The 14,879-nt window shown below is 33.7% G+C and overlaps 1 protein-coding gene across 2 annotated transcripts in view; it reads right to left on the reverse strand.

Moving 5' to 3' along the window:
* LOC150102187 (mitogen-activated protein kinase-binding protein 1-like) overlaps positions 1-14,879 on the reverse strand; it is a 344,972-nt gene that overhangs the window by 150,652 nt on the left and 179,441 nt on the right. For both annotated transcript variants that reach the window (XM_090398639.1, XM_090398638.1), the window contains exons 17-18: positions 10,888-11,082; positions 2,285-2,460 (exon numbers count right to left, since the gene is read on the reverse strand). In XM_090398639.1, the coding sequence (XP_090254765.1) occupies positions 2,285-2,460; positions 10,888-11,082 (371 nt within the window). The remainder of the gene's footprint in view (positions 1-2,284; positions 2,461-10,887; positions 11,083-14,879) is intronic.

A 14,879-nucleotide genomic window follows, 5' to 3' on the forward strand; every position in this document is an offset into this window, starting at 1 on the left:
GACACTTGCTTTCATTTTATTTTTCATTTTACACAAATTATGGACTCTACAACCATGTTATAAATAATTATTTTCATTTCCCGACATTTCAACCTAAACAAACAACACAAATGCATACAATTCACAATTGAGATTGAAAAGCAGAACACACTTCCGTTTCTAAATACACTTGTCATACATCTTCCTTCTGGCATTCTTTCCTTGATGTTTACTGGAAACCGATACATACTGGCCAATAAATACACAAAAATTACCACCACCAAAACAAAAACTAGGCATCATTAATACACTAAAAAAACAGGGCTTTGAAGTTTTGCTCTAATGAACAAGCACTTAAAGATGAATTAAAAGTTATCAGCAATACCTTCCTAAAAATGGTTACAGCCAAAATACTATCAACAAAATTCTGTACAAGATCTTGTTTAAAAACAAAAATAAACAAGACTACAATAACACTGTAACCATTTTATACATTAAAGGGATATCAGACAAAATAAACAGAAAACTACAAAAATACAGCTTTAAAGCTACCTTTAAACCTGCTGCAAAATTAAAGAACTTACTCAACTCATCCAAGGATCCACTCCCTCTGCTGGCCCATCCTGGAATATAACGTATTCATTGCAATTTCCTGTAATTTGCCCTATATAGGGGAAACAGGATGCACAATTCTTATCAGAAAAAAAAGGAACATAAATGACACATTGAATATAACAACTATGGTCAAGCTGGTCTTTCTGATCATGCCCTGAACACTTTACATAGAACTGGCTGGAAAAGCACCTGTTGTTTACATCACACCAAAACATGGTATGAACGTAAATTTAAGGAGGCCTGTGAGATTCTTATCAATCACCCTAATCTTAACAATAATGATGGTCTAAAATTCCCAAGCATGCGGAAGGCACATATTCTATCCACTTAACCTTTCTCCCTAAATATGGAAATAGACAACAGAATTAACAAAGCTGGTACATTAGAGAGTCAGCAATAAATTTATATGGAATAAGAGGGAAATCTGTCAAAACACTAAACAAGCTATATACAAGTATTATAACCAATTTAAACTTAGGGATGTGAGAGCTGAGTTAGAAATGAAACACTTCAAAGACTGGAGATGACAGAAATAAGAGGTCTAGAAAATTGGAGGTGGGTGAGGGCTTCAATATCAGAATCATGTTGAAATTGAGGATATTAAGAACTCAACATTGTTAGTATTCAGGTGTGTGTGTGTGTGGAGCAAATCTAGGGTCAGAAACAGAATGGGAAAAGAAAGGTTAGCAAAACAGGTATTTGTTGCCACCAATATGGCAGGAAAAAGATTCAAAGAAAGATCAAGATCTGGGTGGACTGATAAGTTAGAGGTGCATAGAATATCAAAATATAAGATTTCACAATATTTCTGACAAGTAACAGATTAATTTGGAGAAAAACTGTTGACAGGAAGACAGTAATGATGTAAACTTTTCATGTAGTACTGTCATAATATACTGTATCTCCTCCGTATCTGAGGATACACATCAGGAATTTGATGATATTTTTTTAATTTATAGTTCTAAGAGAACAGTGAATTTATGCCAATTGTACATATATTGAGTCTCTGTACAAATTAAAAAGATGTCATTCATACCATCTGAGTCAATCATTTTTTCCTTCTCCTTAGGTCAACTAATGCAGAATGACTAATACAGACTAATGTACTTGCTTCTTGCAACCTCCTCCTCTGTTTTTGAAGGTAGTCAATTATAAAGTTAAATGAATCCAGAATTTCCAGGGTTTTTTTTTTTATTTTAATGGCACAGATATGAAAAATATATTATTTCTAAATTCAAATGCTAATTCTGGATTTTCATTTTTATAATTTCATCTTCTAGATTTTTCTTATAACTCTCACTGTTTCTATTTGTACTTTTTCATGTCATTTTGTATGCTTTTGTGTAAATCATTTGTGTTCTGTTTTCACTGTATGATTCTCTGCCATTTCATTTGTTCTATTTCCCATGAATTCACAGGAAATAGATAATAAATAACAAACTGTCTCCGATTCCTACAGGTTTGTTATAATAAGTAACAACTGTAAATGGCATCTAGATTGTCATCTTTCAGCCCACCAAGTTATCTGTAAAGACTTGAAAAAGACTGAATGATATCATGTGACCCACTACCTGGGAAATGCTCTATTAGTAAACTTCCATTTACTTTCATCATTTAATAAATGATGAAAGTAAATAATGAAAGGAAGTATGCAAAATGCATATAAATATCTATATGTAATGACACTTACCCATCACCAGATACAGAAATAATGTATTTTCCATTATTTGTGAATTTTAGACCTGTGACTAGTTCTGAATGACCAAACATGGTGGCAATACATTCTCCAGAATAATAATCATAAATATAGAGGCTCTTGTCCGTACAACTAGTTGCCAAATAAGTACCAGTTGGATCCAATACTACCTGGAAAAGATTGAAAATCATTATTACATGAAACTTTCCACTATACAGGTATTATGCTTGGTTGCCTATGCATAATCTGGAAAAAATTAATGTAATATCTGACTTCAAGCTCTATAAAATTTAAGAGTGAAGTAGTAAGATTGTATGTTTGTTTTTGGATTTATGCCATTAAGAACAGCTATGGAAACACTGCACCACAAATGTGTAACAAATAAGGGGCTTATATGGATCTAAAAACTGTATATATATATATCATCATCATCATCATCAAATTCCTGCCATGTACCCTCAAGGGGTGTACAGGATATGATAGTACTACATGAAAAAAATTACATCATGATTAATTTCCTATCTACAATTTTCCTCCAAATCAGTCTGTTACTTGTCAAGACTCCAACATTATCAGATCTTATATTTCTATTGTCTAAAGCACTTTGTACTGTATCAATCCACTTATATCTTGGTCTTCCTCTGGGTCAATTTGCTGCCAACCTGGCAGAGAACACTTGTTTTGCTAATCTTTCCTCACCCATTCTGTTTAAGTGACCATACCACCTGAGATTAGCTCTGCTAACGCATTCCTGGATGCTGACAATGTCAAGTTCTTTCCTAATATCCTCGTTTCTAATATGATATTGCCATTGATGCCATCTGTTCATGCCTATAATCTTTCTCAGGACTCTCATATCTGCGGTCTCTAGTCTTTGGTCATGTGTTTTACTTCTGACCCAGCTCTCAGATCCATAAGTTAAAACTGGTTTGAACACTGTCTTGTATACAGCTAATTTAGTGTTCCGACTAATTTCTCTCTTATTCCATATGAATTTATTCAGTTGACTTCCCACCATACCAGCTTTGCTGATTCTGTTGTCTATTTCTATATTAATTTACCATCTTCAAAAAAAATCGTGCCTAAATAGCTGAAATGTTTTACTTGTTCCACAGGTTCTCCATTCACAACACAGTTGACATTTTCAATGATTCTGCCTATTTTCATTGCCTTTGTCTTTTTATTGCTGACCTTCATACCATATCTATTACAACAGCTATTCAATTTAGTCAGAGAATCTTGCAGACTTGTAGCAGATTTATTCAGAAGTATAACATCATCCGCATAAAGCAAAGAGCTGACATTAACATTTCCAATTTTGATATCATGTTTAATAACACTTTCCTTCATAATGTGATCCATATAGATAATGAATAACAGAGGGGATAATGTACATCCTTGTCTCACACCAGATTTAACATTAAACCATCTTCCTGTACTTCCTTCAATTCTAACTGCTGACTTACAATTCAAATAAAGACTAAGTATTGCTTGATATAATGCCCCATTCACACCATATAACTGCAGCGTATTGAATAGCTTCTCTCTTGGCACCTTGTCATATGCCTTTTCCAAATCGACAAAACTTAAATACAGATCTTTGTTATATTCCCATGCTTTCTCGACTATTTGTCATAAAGTGAAGATCTGATCCTGACAGCTTCTATTTGGCCTGAATCCAGCTTGTTCTTCACCAAGCTTTTCTTCCACAATTCTTCTCAACCGTTTCTCAAGTATACTTGCATAGATCTTGCCAGGAACACTCAGTAGGGAAATACCTCTGTAATTCTCACATTCAGTTTTATTTCGCTTTTTATGTATGGGTACTATATTTTTGTGGGCGATAGTGATGGGAGGAAGCATGAAGGTATCTATCAGTATGAGTAGGCTTTCTAAAAATTGAGAATTTAATGCTCTCAGCACATCTGGTAAGTTTGAGGTCTAAAAAGGGAAGGTAGTCATCGATTCCAGTTCGAAGGTGAAAGAGATTTTTTCATGGCACTTGTTTAGGTGGTCTAAAAATAAATAGAGGTTATTGACACTTCTTAGAAAAATAAGCAGCAAGACAACGTTTGGTATCACAAATGCAGTCCGATAAAAGATCTAGTTTTGCTCTCCTGTAAATTCTTTCAGCTCTAGAGAGCAAAACTAAATCTTTTATCGGAACGCATTTGTGATACCAAACGTTGTCTTGCTGCTTATTTTTATAAGAAGACCTAAACGAAACACGTTTTTCTTATTCTCTAGACAGTTCATCTTGGAACTATTTAAAAGAAATTAGCACTCTTAAAGCTTCTAAAATACAGAATTTAAATAAAATCAAACTCATTAGAAAATATGATTCTCTTAAATATAATCAGGATAGCAGAACTTCTCAATTTGACTCTGCCTATCTAAAAAAAGTTGTCATCAATAAGTCTTCCCATCAATTATCTTTGGCAGAAGAAAGCATACTTGCTAAAGGTCTCAACTTTGTCAATGCTCCTACATCCATCCCTAGAGAACATCTCTTAACAAAGATAGAAAAGGCAGCTTCTTTATTACCAAACAAAGAAGCTAACCTCCTCCGTATGGAAGCAATTTTCTCTATAAATAAAGCTAGACCTCCAGCTGACAACATTTCTTACTCTGAAAGGACAGCTATCAAGTCCTTAAAAGATAATAGTAACATAGTTATCCTTCAGGCAGACAAAGGGAATGCAACTGTCATCTTAAACAAGTCTGATTATCATAATAAAATCTTGGAACTTTTAAATAGTGATACTTAATCAGAAACTGCTAATGACCCTACGATGGAACTACACAATAGAACTAATAATTTATTAAAAACCACCTTAGAGTTACAAAGAAACATTCGGCTTTCTCTTAGGTCACTTCATCCCTTGATACCTCAGCTGTATGGTCTCCCCAAGATTCACAAAAATAACTGCCCACTCAGACCTATAGTTGAGGGCATACACTCTCCTACTTATAATCTCTCCAAATATCTGGCGAGTTTTCTAAGAAATCTTTCTGGAAGTTCCTCTTCACATATTAAAAACTCTGCAGATTTTGTTTCTAAAATCAAGGACATCAAACTTAAAAGAACAGATTTAATGGCCAGTTTTGATATTGTTTCTCTCTTTAAAAATAAACCTGCTCAAGAAGTCCTCAATCTTCTCAAGAACAAATTATCAAAAAAACTCTTTGCTCTTCTCTCCCATTGCATAAAGTCAGGATACTTCAAATATGATAATAAGATCTACTTACAAAACTCAGGTCTGGCTATGGGCAGCCCACTCTCTCCGATTCTTGCAGATATATTTCTCAACGATTTTGAAGAAAAAGCTATCAATTCCTTTCACTTTAAATCAAAAGTCTGGTACCGCTATATTGATGATATTTTCCTCATCTGGGAAGACAGTGTCAATAACCTCTATTTATTTTTAGACCACCTAAATAAGTGCCATGAAAAAATCTCTTTCACCTTCGAACTGGAATCAGATGACTGCCTTCCCTTTTTAGACCTCAAACTTACCAGATGTGCTGAGAGCATGAAATTCTCAATTTTTAGAAAGCCTACTCATACTGATAGATACCTTCGTGCTTCCTCCCATCATTATCGCCCACAAAAATGTGGTATTATTTCCACCTTAGCTCACCGAGCCAAATCATTACTTACAGAAGAAACAGAAATTAAAAATGAACTCCTTTTTCTTAAAAAAACTTTCATTAACAATGGTTTCTCTCCAAAGAAAATTGACAAATTTCTTTCCCTCAGGCACTCAACTACTTCTGAAGATCCCTCTTCCCCAAGAGCCGTCATCTCCTTGCCTTAACATCAGCTCTCTCTCACCAAAACTGGCCAAGATTCTCAAGAAATGTAACTTCAAAACTTGCTTCACTACGCTTCCAAAACTTCGTTCATTACTTAGCAAACATAAACAGAAACATCTTCCTACTCAGTTTCCAGGAGTGTACAAGATTTTGTGTGATTGTGGAAAGCCATACTATGGGCAGACTGCCAAATCCATCCTTCTACGTTTGGATGAACACCGTAGAGATATCTCCTATAACAGGACTAGAGCTAGCAATCTCTCTAGCCACGTTCTCTTTTCAGCTAACTCAGACGAAGGCCGCCAACACATTGTAAACTGGTCTCAAACTTCTAACATCCATGTGTGCTACGATGAACTCGAAAGAAAGATTGTCGAATCCAGGGAAATTTCTCTGGATTCCTCTCATATCAACAACAGCTTGAGTTATAATCTCTCTGATGCACACGTTGCTTCTGTTCAGTACTGGCGCACTCGCAATAGCGCGTAGTATACGTTTGTTTGGAACTCATACTCACATTTGTTTTTCAAACACGTTACTGTCTTTTTATACTTGTTCTGTTATTACAATTTTAAGTCTCTGTAATTTTTTTTTATATATTTCTTTGATTGTGATACCTGAGGATGTTGATCTATTCAACGAAACTAGTAAACTAGTAGTATATTTTTAAATATATTTGTCATCCTTTTATCTCTCAGTAACAGTCATTAAAACTTTTTCATAATATTCCAACCAAGTAAAAATGAATTCGCATAATATATATATATATATATATATATATATATATATATATATTATATATCATGTATAACGCATATAAGCCTCTCAACTTTGTTGAGAGGCTTATACTGGTTATACATGATAACTAATAATTAAGGAATTGACAAAAGTTGCAATAATAACAAAAATCATAAATGAAACAATTATTACAAGTATGCTATTTAATAAATAAGTAAGACAACATAAAAACAGTGTAGAAAAACAAATGTAAAAGAAAAGTATAAAACAGATGTGAAATGTATAAAAAAATATTAAATTTCATAAAATGCACAAATCTGGGTTTTTTTAAAAACATTTACAATAACTTAAGCTAAAAAATAAATATCTTATATAAGGTGGTAAAGATTAATACTCTGCAAAAACTGAAATACCAGGGTGACAATTGATGAGTCTGATAAAATCTTCCTAAGGTGTATAAGGGCTCAGAATGTATTCATTTGCAAAACGAGGTCAGTCAATTAATATTTGGGTGATTGATAGTCCAGAGTCACAAAACTCACACATAGGCATGTCATAATGCTAGACTTCTTATTGTCTGAAAAGAACTTTGAAAATCTGAATATATTATGCACCTTTGGTAGTGGTGTAATCTGATGTATTTTACTGCGAGTTCTATCGTACACAGCTCTGCTATAAAGTTGTTACACTCTAGTGGGATTTGTGCAGATAATTATTAATCCGCACAAAAGACACAGAAGATCCTACTACGTCCTCTAAGAAATTGTCTGCATTAAGTAAAATTTATTTTTCCACATTTATTCTTTTCTTACAGTCTGTACACAGCCAATTTCTTTTCATACTCTAACTTCATATTCCATATAATACAACACTTTTTTCCTTTCTCACCAGTGTTCTATATATTTCATAATTCATTTCATCCATGTTGTCATGATATTCCTTTTCAACATATCCTCTTTTTTTTTCTTATGGATCTCTTACTTAAATAAGGCTGCACATCGATTTCACTCCACCCTATCTGTTTGTGGAGCTCTAGGGACACGTTACGACATTTCATCATTTAAGCATCCTTACAAAGCTTCCAATGTGCTACTGATATCATTTCCATTCAGTAACTAATGCCATGAGATTGAACATGCTATTCTCCTGAGGTTTTCAAAATTTCCATTTTTGTAGTTTGGTATGTAAGCTACTTGGAACATCCATATACTTTGCTACTTACAGGTTAGTATGGCATGATTATTATCAGCGAAAGTATGGTGGTATAAGAGTCTTACAGTGGCTGCACTGCATAGTTCAGAAAGCCTGGACAGAGGGACGAATTCCCGATGATTGGAGTAGAGCTCTCATAGTACCCATATATAAAAAGGGAAATAAAACTGAATGTGAGAATTACAGAGGTATTTCCCTACTGAGTGTTCCTGGCAAGATCTATGCAAGTATACTTGAGAAACGGTTGAGAAGAATTGTGGAAGAATAGCTTGGTGAAGAACAAGCTGGATTCAGGCCAAATAGAGGCTGTCAGGATCAGATCTTCACTTTACGACAAATAGTCGAGAAATCATGGGAATATAACAAAGATCTGTATTTAAGTTTTCTCGATCTGGAAAAGGCATATGACAAGGTGCCAAGAGAGAAGCTATTCAATACGCTGCAGTTATATGGTGTGAATGGGGCATTATATCAAGCAATACTTAGTCTTTATTTGAGTTGTAAGTCAGCAGTTAGAATTGAAGGAAGTACAGGAAGATGGTTTAATGTTAAATCTGGTGTGAGACAAGGATGTACATTATCCCCGCTGTTATTCATTATCTATATGGATCACATTATGAAGGAAAGTGGTATTAAACATGATATCAAAAGTGGAGATGTTAATGTCAGCTCTTTGCTTTATGCGGATGATGTTATACTTCTAAATAAATCTGCTACAAGTCTGCAAGATTCTCTGACTAAATTGAATAACTGTTGTAATAGATATGGTATGAAGGTCAACAATAAAAAGACAAAGACAATGAAAATAGGCAGAATCATTGAAAATGTCAACTGTGTTGTGAATGGAGAACCTGTGGAACAAGTAAAACATTTCAGCTATTTAGGCACGATTTTTACTGAAGATGGTAAATTAAATATAGAAATAGACAACAGAATCAGCAAAGCTGGTATGGTGGGAAGTCAATTGAATAAATTCATATGGAATAAGAGAGAAATTAGTCGGAACACTAAATTAGCTGTATACAAGACAGTGTTCAAACCAGTTTTAACTTATGGATCTGAGAACTGGGTCAGAAGTAAAACACTTGACCAAAGACTAGAGACCACAGATATGAGAGTCCTGAGAAAGATTATAGGTGTGAACAGATGGCATCAATGGCAATATCATATTAAAAACGAGGATATTAGGAAAGAACTTGACATTGTCAGCATCCAGGAATGCATTAGCACTGCTAATCACAGGTGGTATGGTAACTTAAACAGAATGGGTGAGGAAAGATTAGCAAAACAAGTGTTCTCTGCCAGGTTGGCAGGAAAACGACCCAGAGGAAGACCAAGATATAGGTGGATTGATACAGTACAAAGTGCTTTAGACGATAGAAATATAAGATCTGATAATGTTGGAGTCTTGAAAAGTAACAGACTGATTTGGAGGAAAATTGTAGATAGGAAATTAATAATGATGTAATTTTTTTCATGTAGTACTATCATATCCTGTACACCCCTTGAGGGTACATGGCAGGAATTTGATGATGATGATGATGAAGATGTATAAAAATATAATTATTGTTGATAAAATTATATCTGTTAAAATGATATTCTATTGTAAGAAGAATATCGTAGCAGAAAGTTTCACTATTAGTAAATGACTAGCAAGGTCATTAAGCCTAACTGTGCCTTATAGTTTAAGTCACCAGTGGAATCATTTTCCAATTTTAAAGCAACAAGAAGAAATGGCAAGATGTACATACCTTTCTACATCGTTGAAATTAAAATACATGTAGACATTTTTTTTAATGCAGAGTACGTGAAATAGTCATCAACTAAAAAAGAGATTTCAATGCACTGTCAATAAACATATCCAGCGAGCCATTATTACTGAAAACTTATCTCTGCTACTATAATGTCCATCAGGCAATCACAAATCATAGAATACAGTATATGTATTACTGTGGTATGAAATGAACAGCTGATGGATATGAGAAACAGAATACATATATATATATATATATATATACACATATATGTAAGAAATGAATAGTTTTTTTTTTTTTTTTTTTTTGTGGATTCCTTATTATTGAGTTCTTATAAAGTCTTCATTGTTGTAATTTTTGGTTTTTTGACAAGATCAGACAGAAAGCTATTCTTTTGTGCTTATGAATCTGACAAGTTGTCAAGAAAAAAAAAATGCAAGAACTATACAAAATAGTTGAATTCTGTTTCAACTCTTCTCATCAAAATAACAACTCATCCAACAGTGTTGGATGAGTTGTCATTTTCTTGTGTGTAAAGATGAAGAACATGTGTTTTGGCTCTCCAGAACAAGATGTGCTAACTTCTTTGTCTGTTTGAGTTAACTTCTGCTTCTGCAGATATCTTGAATTTAATGCCAGAAGACCCAATATTTTAAAATTATGAATGTGAGTGTGCAGAAGGGTCACTAATTTTTTTAATATACAATTTTATTCAATATGTTGAGTTTATATACTGTGTGTGTGTAAATAAATAAATATATATATAAATAACATAACACATGCACACACACTTTGTTAATAAAATGTGTGAAAAAGAAAACTTAATTTTCATGTATGTAGCATAGTGAAACCAAATAACTGGGGACAGAACCTGTAAAATTAGGGAAAAAGATTATTCTGCTTCAGTATCCTGAACAGATGCCAATTTGTAATTATTGTTAATAATCATTCTTAATCATTTTCATTTGCATACATGTAAAAAATGCAAATAATCAAATAATAAATGCAGAATCTAGTGATTCCACAGCTAACAAAACAAATGGAATAAATGAAACAGCAACAAAAAAAAGGACTTACCTTAATTAAAGTTCCATCCTCACCCTGAGAACCTCGAAAACACCTACTATGTTTACCATTATTTACAGCATACACTCTAATGTTACGATCTTGACACGCAGTAAGTATATATCGCTGCTGTACATCCACATCCATATCGTATAAAGTGGTTTTGCCAACAACATGATGCTCTCGAACAAAATTCAACTGAGGTGCCTATGATAAAGTACATACACAGAAAAAAAAAAAAACATTATATCTCTAAAATGCTTCTTTTGTTGGTCTGAAAATATTATCTGTATATATCATCTCACACACACACACACACTACATCTCTGAATTAACATGCACATTTTTCCAAATTTCACTGATGTAGTTGGCTGGATATGATATATTGCATGCATGCACGTCTACACACACCCATAAAAAACAAAGTTGCTGCACTAGTAATATATAAAAAAGAATTCTCTTAACAATGCAAATTATTGATATCTGCTGGGAATACCATTTGCTTGATAGTGCATGTGAAAAATATGGTAACAGTGCTGCTTGGATAACATCTGAACAAATAAGTCTTTCCAGCAGTGCAGTTAAAGCTAATTACACAGTACCTCACTGTTATATATCTTCTGCACATTTTTGAATTCGTACTACAAACTGGTCACTTGTAGTTAGTGGTTGATTGATAACTACAAGTACAAAGTGGATATCGTGTTACCAGATGTGTGAGTTACTGTACCACTTAGCACAACTAAAGAGCTGAGGATTGTTGACTATGGTTTCCAAGATGTAACTGCCAGAGAATACCATCTAAATAGAATCTCTCTCTCTCTCTCTCTCTCTCTCTCTCTCTCACACACACACACACACACACATATAAAATCACAAAAATCTGATCAGTTCAATGTATGGTGAAAATCGTTCCATAATATAGTTTTCCTTTGCTTTATATTTCAGTACTGATGCATTACAGAAAGTCAAACGAAATAATTTTTGCAGTGATATTTAGGGCTTTTTTATGGCAATGCAGTTCTTGACACTGATGAAAAATGGAGCGCCCACCACTTGTTTCTGAAAGACAAGGAATGTAGCATGCCTTTTGCCTGAAACAAGAAAAGAAACAAGAAAATTAAAAAGCAAAAGAAAGCAACAGAAAAACTATGAAAAATGTTTGCAGTTAGGAAAAGAAGATATCACTGACATGCATGAAGAGATTTGAATTAAGGATAGAGCAAGAGTAACTCCACTGGTGGTGAAGTTACAGGATCAGTGACCAGAAAAGAGAAAACTAAACACCCAAATGCAAGGTGAAGAGGAAGATAATAGGAGGTAATCTGGTTAGCAGGCCTTTGTATATATATGTGATCATGCATATCCAGCACAACTTTTTGGGCTCTTTTAATACTAACAACCACCTTTCCATAGCATACAACTTGAGGGGTGCCAAGTAAATTCTTCTCTGGAATGGCTATGACAGAATCTGTATTGACAATAACAAATTTGGCGAGAGGCCTATAACTGGTGCAGAGGTTAATTAACTACTGGCATTACTTTGGAAAGAAAAGAAATCAAAGAAACAATTTTTTTTTTTTGATCATCATCCTTTCAGGGATTTAGGGTCCAATGGCCTGTTCTAGTCTCATTCCATCTTTTCCTTGGCAATCCATGACTTCGATATCCTCCAAGTGAATGGTATTGTGGATAGTCTTGAACTGTCCATTCTTTCAATATGTTCAATCCACTCCTTTTGGTATTCATACGCTCTATCCAATAGCGAGTCTATTTTTAGTTCTTGAAGTATTTCTGTGCTTCTTTTTTTGTCCCAGAGAGTATATATGTCCTTTATAGAATTTCATTTCTCCTGTTTCAATTCTTTTTTCTTCTTCAATTTTTATAGTCCATAATTCACTTTTGTATAGTAGGCCAAAACTTTATAAACTCTTATTCTTGTATGCTTTGGAAGATGGTTAGGTTTGAAAATATTATTGACCATTTCTGTAATCTTTAGGAAATTTGAAATTTTGATATCAATATCAGGTTTTTTTACATTTTGGAAAATTATGGAATCAACTACTATGTTTGAGTATGCTCATATATACTCAAACACAGTAGTTGTCTACATAATTTTCCAAAATGTATTCGGATCACCGTGTAAACCTAAAAGAAAGGATCAGCTTTTTTGTTGTTGTATATGATACAGTACATCCAAGGTATTTGAAACAGATTTTTTTTTTTTGGGCACAGAATATCATTTAATTACAGACTAGTGGAATAGAAGTCTGAAAAAGACCACATACAATGGAGGATTAACTCCAGAATGCAGGCTTTAAGAAATGAGGGAAGGAGGAAGAGAGACTGCATCAGGACCAGAGGTATCCATGTTGATGAGGAATTTTCTCAACTCTTTGGGAAAAGTGAAGAAGAAATCTATTATGAAGTTAAAGAGCAATAGGAAGTTTTCTTTGGTCTTGTTTAAGGAAAAACATGATGCAAGCAGATCTACTTTGTCTTTTTTGTGATACTGTTGGAGAACAACCTGAATGCAGAAAGTGGTAATTATAATTACCACGACATTATAATTACAGTACCATTATAACACAGTATAATGGTACTTAAATAACATTATAAGTGGTATAAGCTGGAGGTAACATTCCTTCAGCAAAGAACAACGACAACAACAAAAAAGGCACCATTTGAGTAAAAGGTATGATTTATACTTTTAGTCTTTTCAGAGTCAGATTTTAATTGCTTGATTACATCATTATAGGTATTGTGGTATGCTTTGGTTTTAATGTGAACTAACCTGGCATGCTTGATGAAGACCAATGTTGGGTGTTGAGTGAGAAATCAAAGATGAAGATATTCGTGCCAGTAAGAATAACAACAGTTTTTAGATGTTCATTTAACATGATGAATAACATTATATTTACGCTGAGCTCATTATCATCATATACCTGATATATATACCCTCAAGGGGTGTACAGGATATGATAGTACTACATAAAAAATGTACATCATTACTAACTTCCTATCTACAATTTTCCTCCAAATCAATCTCTTACCTGTCAAGACTAAAACATTATCAGATCTTATATTTCTATCTTCTAAGGCGCTTTTTACTGTATAAATCCACCTATATCTTGGTCTTCCTCTGGGTCTTTTTCCTGCCAACCTGGCAGAGAACACTTGTTTTGCTAATCTTTCCTTTCCCATTCTGCTTAAGTGACCATACCACCTGAGATTAGCTCTGCTAATGCATTCCTGGATGACAACAATATCAAGTTCTTTCCTAACATCCTCGTTTTTAATATGATATTGCCATTGATACCATCTGTTCATGCCCCTAATCTTTCTCAGGACTCTCATATCTTTGTTCTCTAATCTTTGGTCAAGTGTTTTACTTCTAACCCAGCTCTCAGATCCACAAGTTAAAACTGGTTTGAACACTATCTTGTATACAGCTAATTCAGCATTTTGGCTAATTTCTCTCTTATTCTATATAAATTTATTCAATTGACTTCTTACCATACCAGCTTTGTTGATTCTGTTGTCTACTTCCATATTCAATTTACAATCTTCACTAAAAATCTTGCCTAAGTAGCTGAAATGTTTTACTTGTTCTATAAGTTCTCCATTCACAATGCAGTTGCAGTTGATATTTTCAATGTTCATCCTTATTTTCATTGTCTTTGTCTTTTTAAGCTGACCTTCATACCATATCTAATACAACAGTTATTCAATTTAGTCAGGGATTCTTGCAGACTTGTAGCGAATTTATTTAGAAGTATAACATCATCCACATAAAGCAAAGAGCTGACATTAACATCTCCAATTTTGACATCAGATCTAATACCACTTTCTTTCATAATATGATCAAAATAGATAATGTACATCCTTGTCTGACACCAGATTTAACATTAAACCATCTTCCAGTACTTACTAACTGCTGTCTTACAACTCAAATAAAGACTAAGTATTGCTTGATATAATGCCCCATTAACACCATATAGCTG

Source organism: Typopeltis vanoorti, chromosome 10 (assembly GCF_054136105.1).
Source record: "Typopeltis vanoorti isolate ZY-2024b chromosome 10, IOZ_Tvanoo_1.0, whole genome shotgun sequence".
Lineage (NCBI taxonomy): Eukaryota > Metazoa > Arthropoda > Arachnida > Uropygi > Thelyphonidae > Typopeltis > Typopeltis vanoorti.